The sequence below is a fragment of the Acanthisitta chloris genome, unplaced genomic scaffold (assembly GCF_000695815.1).
Source record: "Acanthisitta chloris isolate BGI_N310 unplaced genomic scaffold, ASM69581v1 scaffold8785, whole genome shotgun sequence".
Taxonomy (NCBI): Eukaryota; Metazoa; Chordata; class Aves; order Passeriformes; family Acanthisittidae; genus Acanthisitta; species Acanthisitta chloris.
The window spans coordinates 245710-258265 of NW_008672381.1; the positions used below are offsets into that span (position 1 = coordinate 245710).

The 12556-nt window shown below is 36.5% G+C and overlaps 1 protein-coding gene across 1 annotated transcript in view; it reads right to left on the reverse strand.

Annotated features, from left to right (window-relative positions):
* The window catches only part of LOC103802057 (dynein heavy chain 5, axonemal-like), a 158752-nt gene that overhangs the window by 110699 nt on the left and 35497 nt on the right, over nt 1-12556 (reverse strand). Inside the window, exons 30-38 of the mRNA XM_009074495.1 lie at nt 10737-10873; nt 9507-9669; nt 5904-6015; nt 5451-5579; nt 3836-4035; nt 3579-3732; nt 952-1218; nt 630-758; nt 14-229 (exon numbers count right to left, since the gene is read on the reverse strand). Coding sequence (XP_009072743.1) covers nt 14-229; nt 630-758; nt 952-1218; nt 3579-3732; nt 3836-4035; nt 5451-5579; nt 5904-6015; nt 9507-9669; nt 10737-10873 — 1507 coding nt within the window. The remainder of the gene's footprint in view (nt 1-13; nt 230-629; nt 759-951; nt 1219-3578; nt 3733-3835; nt 4036-5450; nt 5580-5903; nt 6016-9506; nt 9670-10736; nt 10874-12556) is intronic.

The window sequence follows — 12556 nt, forward strand, 5'->3', positions numbered from 1 at the left end:
CATTAAATACTACCTTTTTGTCAGTTTTGGTACTGTTCAGTGCATTCTCTGCGTCCCTGGTCCAGATCATTTGAATTCCCAGAAGTCCTATTTGTGCAGGAAACATTGCCTGAAAGTCATACAGCTTAAATCCTGAATCGTTAATGGACATTGATGCCTGTCTAATGATGGTGTGGATTGTTTTCCTAATCCCATTCAGCAGCTGACCTAGCCAGAATTCCACACTGCCCTGAAATAAACAAGAAAGCACTTTTAAAGAATTAGCTTATGAATAATTCACAACGAGCAAAAGCCCTACGTGACTTTTTCCCCATTCCTTAGTACTCCCATTTCCTTCTTTGTTATTCTCTAATCTTTAAAGATTCCTCTCCTCTTTCTGCTCCACTGCCCTTCTCGAGATATGTGATGGATTTGGCATTTCACATCAGTACTGCTGAGAAAACAGGTAAAACAAATCATTACAAAATGACACAAATGTCCTGTGCTTTCTAGTCTTTGCTCTTACTGTTCACGTTGGAAAGTTTTCATACAGCTAGTCAAATAACAGCATGATGCAATACTGTTGGTCTCTAAAACATAAATTTACTTTAAATCAAATCATTAAAAACTGCAATATATACTTTCATTACCTGAGCTAAAACTGGTTCAATAATATTGACCCGTTCTCCTTCTTGAGATTCAAACGATAAAATCTGGTCGTAGTTTTTTTCATGAAATCCCACTCGGTTAACATTGTCAAACAAACTTAATAAATGTGCCTACAATAGAATCAGAAAAAAATCTTCTATTAACTGATCTGATATGGTATTTTTACTTTTTCTTTAAATACTACATTAGAAGAGTCTATAAATTTTTTCATAAGTCAAAGAAATTCTCTCAAATAACAAAATCCTCCATGGCCCTCACATAATAATAATGACCATAAGAACATTATTGCTTTATTACTTGTACCTGAATAGTGTGGGAATCAGATGCTTGGCCAAGGATTTCCAGAAGTGCAGGGTCAGAAACAAAAAAAAATCTTGGAAATATTAACCGTTTTTTTTCCAAATAGCCAGTCAGTGATTTCTGACAGATCTCCAATTGTTCCAGCAAATGTGGTAATAGCTGTGCCAAAGTCTCATCTCCAACACAGCACTGCACAACGTTTGGTGTTTCGTGGGCTCTCTGCATAATCCTCTGCCATGATTTATCAATGTTCTGAAATCTTCTGGCTTCCTGAAGTACACGAAAAATACATTAGTTTTTCCTCATGTTTGTCATATTCTATAAATTAAATAATTCCATGAGACAAGATAGCAGTTTAATATTTCCTTTGCTGTTCAAGTCTTCTCTGCAGGACTAAAGTATGACTATTTATAGGCATGATGATCAGTGCTTATGATGACCAGAGTTCAAATTGCAATAGAACGAGTACAATGGGACAGCTCTGGAAATGTCTGTTACTTCATGTTAGGCATCAAAATTGTCCACATAAAAGGATTCCAACACACACAAGAAAAGTCAAACAGCAGCCTTGCCAGAAATTACAGGCTTCCTAATAGCAATGTCATCTAAGGCGTTAGTAACAATCCCAACAAATAAAATCCATATAAACAGTCTGAAGCTGCTGCACTTGTAAGATATTGTAGGTGAAGAGAGACAAACTCTCTAAGTGGGAGCTGAAGAATAAATATTTTTTTACACTGGGTATATTGACATTAGAAACTTTTTCTTCATGTACAACAAATGAAAGTGTAATGGAATCACAAATGATTTGAGAGCTAAAAGAGACCTCAAAAGACCATCCAAAGCCATTTGTCTGTCACAAGGCAGGATAATACCAAGAATATCTGTCTGTCTGATGTTTAATGATGCTCAGTGCTAGAAACTGAGAAGCCTCTCCAGGCAATCTTTGCTACTGGTGACTCCGTTCTAATATCTGAGCTTAATCTTTCTTGTCTGCACACTCATTACTTCTCATCATAATCACAGATAGAGGGAACACATTTTTTTTCTTCCTGTTGAGAGCAACTCTCATATTTTAAGAAATATTATCATATCTTCCCTTCAGATTTTCCTCTCCTTCAAACCAAATAAGACTAGTTTGTTGAATCTTTTGTTGTGCATCATTCTTCCTGGATTCTTCCTCAGTCTTCCCACCCCCTTCTACAATCTTTCAAATTTGTCTGTGTGTTTCTTTGGCCAAAGCCAAGTACAATACTCTACTTATCAGTTATTGCTGTTTATGCATTTCACTTTTCTGCCTGCATTTTACACTATCAAGCTAAAACTCGTTTTCTGGTAGTATAATCAGAGACAATGTCAAAAGCCTATCAAGATATATAGCAACTACTGCTTTTCCTCTATCCACAAAGCTCCTTGCCAACCCCAAAAAATAAATCAGATTTGTTTGACATGTTTTGCTCCCAACAAATCCTCACTGATTGTTACTCATCTCCTTGATAACATCCATATGCTTACATTCACTTGTAGTATTCATCCAGAAATTGCAATTATACCCACTCATCTTGTAGTATTCATGCAGAAATTGCAATTATACCCACTCATCTATCATTACTCCTCCACCAAGCTATTCCTTCTCCTCCTTCTTTAAAGACAGTCACCACATTTGACTTTTTTCCAGAATACTGGGTCATGTATCATCCTTGGAAGAAGCAGCTTTAGCAGTTATCAAATGCCTCAGCTGTTTTGCAACACTTGTTCATCTGCAAAAACTTCTTAATTATTCTCTGATAAGCACTAACAATATAAAGATCTCATGAATTAAAAAAAAAGGAATGGCAATAGTTAAGAAAGCTTTATTTAATGTAAATGAATTAATGTTAATCTGGGAAATTGTTAGTTAAAAAATATGTGGCCTGAAATAAATTAATAATTTCCCAATAATCATGGTTTTGTTAAGTTACAGCAGTAGCTGATCCAGTGCGACTAAACAGTGGCGTGTTAGAACTGTATTAAAAAACCCTCATTAGGAGGCACAACAAAAAGGATGACTCCTTCTGCTATTTCTTTCCTGCAGGAAGTCAGACCATTCCTCAGCTCTGATGCAGCTGCTATCATGGAAGGTCATAATTGCCTTTTGAAGAGGTTGGAATAGTTCACACAGATTAGCACACATGCAGCTCCCTAGCCTTGTAGCATTTCTCCGTGGGACTTCATTGAACTGAGTCCTAATGAGCACAGAATTCATACAGAAAATCTGCCATTCTATTACTACATAACTTACATTACAGCCTACAAACGTGCACAGAGGAAGAAATGATTGTTTGTACATATGACAAAAGTGATAAAACAGTTTTGTGCCATTAAATAGTTCTGAGTCCTATACTATCATATAGTTCCCTAATATCACAAGCTGACAGGAACATTTGAGCTTGAATTGCAAACTATATTGTTCCTGTAGGTTTAGCCAAGTTCTAAGCAGTTCCACCAGATAGATCCTAGTTTGGCAAAGCTTTTTCTAAACTGGCCATGCACAGCCCACAGAAGTTATATGCATTATATGCACTGGCAAGTAAACTCTGTGATGTAGGTAATCTGTTGGTACAACATATTGTTACCATAAATCAGTATACCTGAGGTAGTTGTTTTGCAATGTCTCCACCAACAAACACAGCTTCTAGGTAAATCCAGAGGTTTTGTACAGTAATCCAGCTTTCGATTATCTCTACAGTATTGGTCAACTTCTGAACCCACTGTTGTATAGTGGACTTGAATGGTGCATTATACCTGCATGAACACGAGTTAAAGGGAAAAAGAACCTAAGGTGATAACTGTTTACTCAGGGGTTTGATTAGATTCATGCAATATGTGCATTTCTTAAGTTTTGTACCTGTTGCTTATGAGTGACCCCAGTATCATGAGGCTATCTTCCAGCAGCGCTATTTTCTCCGATGTATCTGATCCTTTCAGAAGGAGTTCTCCCCGAGTTTTGAACTGGCCAAAACTGAAAGCGTGAGTACTCCATTCATTGATGACGTGCTTCAATTTTGCTTCAATATCCTTTTCTTTAACAGCACTGATGCAGATATCCTGTGTAAAATTAAAATAGTAAATTACACTCCTCTAAGGCTAATATAAAGCACACTTATAAGGACTATTAAAATTTATTGGCTAGATTCAGACTCCACTGTAAGTTCTAGCTAATGAAACTATACATCAAAACACCTCAAAATTATTATATATTAAAATTTATTGGCTAGATTCAGACTTCAGTGTAAGTTCTAGCTAATGAAACATCAAAACACCTCAAAATTATTATATTACAAGCAACATTATTATAGTACTACTTGCAACTGGTACATTTTATGGGCTATACTCCATCTTCACTAGTACTAGCATCTCACACTTTTGAAAATTCACTGAGACAGTAAATGTGCAGGCAGAATTTGCCTCTATGTGTATTAAATTTTAAAATCAAATAAACTGATTGAGGGGTTTAAGGAAAATACACATTAACAATCAAAATCAATAAACAGTCCAAGAGCAGAGTGTAAGTGGACAACATGATTGTCTGCTACTTCTTGAAGACAGTCATAAAATTGGTTGTTGCATCAGAGAGAAAAAGACCAGCTAGTCAGACTGGAACCCAAATTCAGGTTCAAGAACATAATGGATTCTATCACAGGTTGAAAGTGTTTCCTGGAGTATAAGGCTGGAACCCTGAACTTTTCACAACACGTAAATTCTTGTCTGGAAATTGGGTACAGCAGAGGTTTGTTTGATTTCACACTTTGGTCTTTAAAATGTTCCTTTGTGGAACAAGACAAAAACGAGTCACTGCTCTGGAGGCACCACAGATTTAGCTAACTGACAACAGAACTGAAGTTAGAAACTGCTAGGGGTTTACTTCTTTTCAGCTACACTTTATTCTTGTAAAAGGTAACAAGCATGAAGCTAATGTACTCACTAGATAACTATTGTCCCCAAAACGGAGGAGACAATAGCTTTGTAGCTTCTGCACACTACACAAGCCTTCTCATCTCTCCATGCTCTTGTGAAGAGTCATATTTGAAACACAAAAGAATCTCATTCTCCTTTAATCCTATATCCTCCACTTCTACTGTGTTCCAAGGATTTTGAGCACTTAACAGGATCAACTATTTTTGTCTCTCAGATAAGACATTTAAAGGCAAGAAAAAATATCTAAGTAGGCCGACCCTAAATCAGAAGCATGACAGAATCACACTACTCTTGAAACAACTGAAGTCCTTCTATGGAAGTATTAGTGTAATGCCATCTATCCATTTAATCCTTCTCCAGAATAAAAAGGAAATAAACTAACCATCAGTGCTAATACCAGCTACCAAACTCCATTTTTTCAAAGGAACTCTCCAACTAAAACCAATTTTTCTAATGTTACAAAGCTGACTAGAAACAGGATTTCAAAATCACAGACTCACAGATCACAACTTATTAATTAAAAATAAACACAAAAGTACTTGTACCTCAATATCTTCTTTAAATTTTAATAAAGGGGCATCCATTATGTTTTTCAGAGAGAAATTTTCAGAGTTGACATCAAAGTCATGCCCAGTTACTTGTGCAATTCTTTCCCAGTGTCGTGACAACATTGCCTAGAAAAGTCCATAGAAATGATGGGGTTTTTAATTGCCTTATTTTTAGGACTAGAATGATCACATACCTTTGCATTGCATCTGTTAAATAAATAGAAAAGTACTGATTTTCATTCCATTGAAAGCATTAACAGTTCTTCTAATCACATGATAAAGTTTTTTGTTTTACTATTCAGTAACTAAGCCTAACTGGATTTTTTCCATAAATATAGCTGCTTTTATCTATAAACAAGAAATACGGAAAGCATCTTACAGTCATTTAACACAGCCTTCAATAGAGTTTTTCAAGTTAATCTTATCTCCAAATTATTATGCTGAACATACTTTGTTTGTCATCATTTCAAGCAAAGGACAGCTCTCTGTGAAATCATCAATCTTTTTTTTCAGGTCTTGAAAAGCTTTCCATTCCTTCAACGCTTTTGGTAACTTTCGGATTCTTTAGAAAGCACAAAAAGAAAGGAGAAACATTTTATTCTTAATAATCACAGTCTTTTATTCTTAATAATCACAGTCCACCATTTAATAGCACAATATATTGTCATTTTTCAACCAGTGGACCAGTAGACTGTACATAAACATCCAGTCACAAGCTGGCAACATTATATATGTAGCTGATTGCTTGTGACTGCAGGCATGAAACAATGCTAAAGACAGTACAGATCACAGTAGAATGGTTAGATTTCTATTTTAGTTTGAGTTAAAAGAAGCTAATTTCATGTGCAAACTCATACCTGAACTTCAGTTTTCACAGTGTCATTGTTTTATTAAAAATTTGAATATGCACCTGATTTTGTAAAGGTAGAAGGATTAACAGCACATATTTTCCAAGCAAAATAAAGTACATCCTAAACTAAAACTAGTCTGCTTGCAAACAGAAAAATACTTCTCTTTCAGTCAAACAAGTCCTGTATTATACCTAGTTTGTATGAAAGATATTTGAAGAAAATTTTCCTTGATGCACAATTTTAAGATGAAAAGAAACTGAAAATAAAGATCCTCTTGTACTGTGAATTGTCACAGCTCCTGTTGCTTTTAACAAGTCTTGCCAATTTTCATCTGCCAAAGCTATGGACCAAAGTGACAGCAGCTTTCTTACAGCCCAATTGCAGAAACTAAAAGCTGCATAAAACCAACCCATAATGAAAAATTTCTTCAAAGATATTCTCCATTTTTCACAGCTCAAAATCAGACAGATCTGTCATACAATGCTGGAGCATGTGTGAATTCTTCACTGCTTGCTAGTAAGAGGTAGATGAACATATGCATACTGTCATGGAACTACAATAATTGCTACAGTCTTTCATCTTGAAAGCAACAAGAGATAGTACAAAATATCCCAGAGAAAAGCACTGCAGAATGGAAAATTTTACTCTTCCATGTGTTGATAAGGCTTTACAAGGCAGTTCTTAGCTACCTCTATCCCGAGGCACAGCAAGTAATATTCTAACAAACTTTGTCTTAGGATGGCTACTGGAAATGGGATCTCTTAGCGTGGTAATGAAAACAGTTAATTTTTTAATATAAATACCTTTTTCCTTTGTCTTAGTCTCAGCAATATCTTCTAACAGCAAATCCTAGGAATTACATACTATATTAAAAAACTACTCCATTGGTCAGGTTTAAATTTCCTTCTTAAATTTACTGGACATCCTCTTTACACTATATTACAGTAAAACAAAGGGAAACTTCTCTCTAGCTGTTATTATAATTTTTATAATGGTCTCTACCATGTCTTTTTCTAAATATTTCTCCTTTTAATCTCTTTCTAGTTAGATTTATTTTCACCTACAGCTATTTTTTTTTTATTCTTCTTTTCATGATTCTAGGTTTTCTACTATACTACTATTTTTAAAAGGGGTAGCAAAAAAAAAACACCAAACAAATTCCAGTAAAGAACTATTCAGATCTTTACAATTAGGCTAATACACTAATTGCATTTCCAGTATTCCTGCTCGTTTCATAACACAGCATATCATCTTAGCTATTTCTGTGGGTACTCCCAGTACGCTGTCTAAATTTCTCCTGCTTTAAAGAGAATAGTTTGATTCAGTAATGCTAGCAAGCTGCCAAAGGAAGGATAGAATCAGGCTAGACTTTTATTACAAAGAAGCATTTACTACCCATTGGTAGCCACCTTGCTTCAAATACAGCTTGATACTTGAGAGGAAAAAAGAAAAGTCACAGAAGTACAAAGAGAAACAGTAACTCAAAACTATTGCCACACATCCTTCTGTGTTTTGGAAAGAAAGAGTCCTAGCAACCCATAAAATATAACTAATAATAGAAAAAATCATTATGTTGATGCCAGAATTCTAATGAAATGAGATCAAGACTTACATTGTCCAAATGCAGAAGTGCATGTTTCACAAACATTCATTTTTAGCATTATTATTTTTAAAAAGAGGGCTTTTTTCCCAAATTAATGACTAGAAGACAGTTTTTCCCGAAAGAGAAGAAAATCTCCATCCAGCTTCCCCAGTGTGTACAGAAATGGACCCTGCTAAAATGGTGACCCACTCAAAATACCACATGACTAAAAACCCCATGCCCAAGTAACTTTTCCTATGCATTTCAAAGATTTGTGATGAGCTGAAAAACACAGATTTGATCTCAGTCTCTTGAATAATACCAAAATGTAAGTGAAGTCTCTCTTAGGTAACACTGGAGAATCGAAAATCAAAGGTTGATCAGAACTATTGGTGAACCAAAAAGAGACACAGATCAAGTGTTACAGAAGTGAGACTGTGCAGAAGAGAAAGCTCTTTTTATTAACTATGAACTTATCTTGACAGAACTCACTGAGAACGAGATCAGAGCCACTGTGTAAAAAAGTTAAGAAAAATGCTTATAGAAAAGTTATAAAAGAAGAAAAAAAACAGAGAGAGTTCACTTGCTTTCTCTTTTCCAATAGATATGCACAGGATAAAAATATCACACATTTATTTTCAAACTTTTGAATGTACTTTGCTTCTCCTGTATATTCTGTATTCTCATTAAAACATAGACGGGTACAAGTAATTACTCCAAAGGAATAGATGCACAGAAGACTTAAGACCTGCATATAGACTCTTCACTCGTAGATGTAACAAAATTCCTCTTTTCTAACAATTTTGTTGAGCATCCCATTGCCAGAAATCAGAATTCAAAGAAAGCTGGCAAAGGGGAAACAATCTAAATCCTGTTGGTTCATGAGTCCCTCCCTCCAAGAGAAGTAACAAGCTGGGTCAAGGAAGCCTTGCAGACCCAGACATGGCTGTTGAAAAACCAAAGGCGCATCTTTACCAACAAAGCAGAAAAATTTCTCTGACTTTGGTAGAACATGGTTTCACCTAAGAGTTATTTTGCATGCAATGTGGAAAATATTCCTCTCAGACCTCATAAATAACCCCTCAGAATTTAGTGTGTCTACCTACCCTTCTTGAAATAACTACTGAAATTTTTACAAATGTGCAGAAGTAGACAGCAGCTTCAAAATTCTGTCTAACATCACAGAATCACAGAATCACTCAGGTTGGAAGGGACTACAGTTGGTAATCTGGCCCAACTTCCCTGCTCAAGCATCACAGACTACCAATTAATTAGCTGTAAACTAAATCAATGAAAAATTATTACATAAGATTAGCTTTGAAAGTCGTTTATACTTATAACCTCCTTGGCACAGGTTTATGCACTTTATTTATTAAATAAGCTACAACCTACCATGTCAGTATACTCCAACATGCCTAAAGTGACTCACAGACTGAGCAAGTGAGGTCATGCACCAGCTGCATATTCTACCACAGTCTGCAACCAGTGCAGCTGTGCCCAGCACTTGAGCAAGTGCCAACAGTTTTTTGCCCATTGGAGCAATTTTCACAAGCTAGTTAGTTAACACACAGAGCTGAGAAATAAAAATTTTACATGCTTCAAGAAAAAAACCCAACTTACTTGTTTTGAAAGTCCATAAGTTCATTGTTAATTTTTTCAATATTTATGTCGTTCCAAAGCATTTCATTATATCCATCAATACTAGCAGTCACTGCATTATAAAGACTGTAAAGTTTCTGAAGCAGTGAAAGCTCACGTTTAATTTTGTGCAGTTCAGGATACTCTGTTTCAAATTTTAAAATCAGAAATTTGTGAATGTCAATGAGGTACAAGTAGTACAACACTAAGGTACAACAATGAGGTACAACAAATATAAAATCCAAGCATTTCTAAAACTGATATTTAATAAATATATGAAAACAGAGTTGCAGTCTTTTAGATAGTGTCTAGTAAGACAAACTCTTCCATTTACATTATGATAAGGATATCAGATTTTGATGCACAGTAATTGTTTAGATTGCTGATTTTTTTAAATCAACATTCTTCAATAACAGTAGAGGTAATCTTATAAGGGAGATGCTGTGAGGGAGACAATATTAAAAAAGCAGGTGAAATGGCAAAGGAGCTTAATACAGTTTTAGATATGAACTAAAATATTTCCTATCTCAATATACACTACTTACTTAAGAGGCAGAGGTTAAGATGGGGGTTGTGCTTTCAACATAAAAATACAGAATATATTGGACAACAAAAGTATTTAACATCCTTAATGGAAATGTTTTGTTTAGCTTCTCTCATATCTTTGGGAATTTCTAGTTAAATATATTGTGATTTTGCATATACCCTGGGACAGGAAGATATACCTAATTTAATATGCACAAATTAAAGTGCTTATCATACATTGTGCTGTAACTTAAATTCACACCACATTCTTCCAAACTTGAAGTGTGTCTGACTAAGAGACATAAGGATATTACAGATCAGTTGCACTGCTCAAGGGAATTTATTATGTAACTGGAGCAGGGACAATTTGAGTCCTTTGGCAAAATGTTTCTCAAATCTGTATAGGGCAGAATACTGACAGGAGATGTGCTTAGCTCTGAATAGAAAAAGCAAGAGAGCTAAGCATCTGGACCCGAAGATACAGGGTACAGTGCAATATTTTTCCACCTGATGTTTATGTATGTGCAGACTGACAGCTGGTTTCACACATCTGCTTTTCATAGGGAAGACAATAACAATTTACTGCAAGGAGTTTTTCTACAGTGAATGCACTGAATGCATTTAGCAGGAGCCGCAAGAAAAATTTAATAGCCTAGGAACAGTTATCCTTATCCCCTGAGAAATTACCTGTGATAGGAAGACCAAATAATTCTTCCCCACCAGAAAGAGATATATGCTTCCTCCATAGTTCATCAAATTTGGCTTGAAAGATTTGTAATCTGTCACTTGCTTCATGAGGAGGAATATTCTCCTCACTGGGGCCCCTGTAAAACCCAAAACATATTCAGTGTCAGTATCAACTGTGCAGGTTTCACAAAGCAGCACAACAGAACACAGACTACTTACAGAAGAGCACTTAATATTTTCCAACTTTTTTCCTAGAAATTTTCACAAAATTTACTAAAAGAGAAAATGCAACATATATTCATTGTACCAAAATTATGTAGTGACTAGTCCCTGAAAGCAAGTCCTATTTATTTTCTAATAATAAAATTCTTCTTGGTTATCATACATATTACAAACAGCTGAAAAGATCTACAAATGTTTCAGTTTTGTTGTTTTCTGTTTATTCTGTAAAATATATTTTAATAATTATTTTCATTTATATTTTAAAAAGGGAAAGACAGCAGGTAAATAATTCAGGAGTGAAAACTGTGGTAGCTGGTGCTAGAACCATAATTAAGTAGTCATAAAAATAAGAGAAAAAAATATTTATTTTCTCTGAGTGTATCTCAGCTGTAGGACTGGGTGAAATCCCCAGATCTCACCCCTGGAACCACTTCTTGGCTGCATCATAATATTTAGGGATGAGAGGGGAAATTTAGGCTAGATATTAGGAAAAAGGTTATTACTGTGAGGGTGGTGACACACTGAACAGGTTGCCCAGGGAGCTAGTAGATGTCTCAACCCTGGTGGTGTTCAAAGCCAGGCTGGATGAGGCCTTGAGCAACCTGGTTTTGTGGGGAGGGTGTCCCTGCTCATGGCAGAGCTGGCTGGGACTACATAAGGTCCATTTCAACCCCTAAAATTCTATGATTCTGTGATCTGTTGCACCATGGTTATTTCTAGAAAGAAATTCAGGCAGATGGGCAGCAGAAAGCAGTGCAGGTTGGCTGCTTGTCAAGGAAAATGGAACCAGGAGATGAAAGCAGTACCATGGACAGCAGAGGCAGCCAAGACCTGATCCCATAGTAATGGTACAGGAAGAGCAGGGCAGGCCAGGGGATGGTAGTCTCAAGACCTGATCCCGTAGTAATGGTACAGGAGGAGCAGGGCAGGCCAGGGGATGGTAGTCAAGTTCAAATGATAGTCCAAATCTTTAGACAAGTCCACAGTAAATACACAGGGATAATAGCAGGGAAGGTGAGGCAGTATGCTGGGGCAGGAGCAGGTCTAGTGAAGATAATCAGGATGAGGCACAGCCCAGTGGGTACCAGTCTGCTCTGAAGTCTAGCTGATAAGGAAATCTCTGCATTGGGATCCATGTTCAGTTCAGTAGGGTCCTTGTCCAGTACAGGCACAGCTGTGGTGGAGCTGTAGGTCAGGGACCAAACAGTGAAAACTCAACTTAAAAGAAGATCCCACAGGATGGTGTGTCAGTCTTGCTGAGGCCTCCCAGCAGAGCTGCATGGGAGTGCTCTGCCACCAAAGTAAGAGGAAAGCCCTCAGAGGCACTAGCTCGAAGCTGGCCCCAAGCACAGGCAACTGAACCTTAAGGAGGAGAAGGGTGCTCTCAGGGTCCCTACAACTGGCATCAGCCATAGGGTATCTACATTAGTTCCACAGGACAACTCAAAAAGCAGACCTGCAAGCAGCATGATCCATGCATGCATCCACTTTAGCAACTTGGTGCTCTAACAGTTTCCCTTTAGGTGCAAATTTCACCTTGCTTCTATAGCTGGAGTCTTGAAGCTGGCACTCCAATTCACTGCTAGTGTGCATGCAAG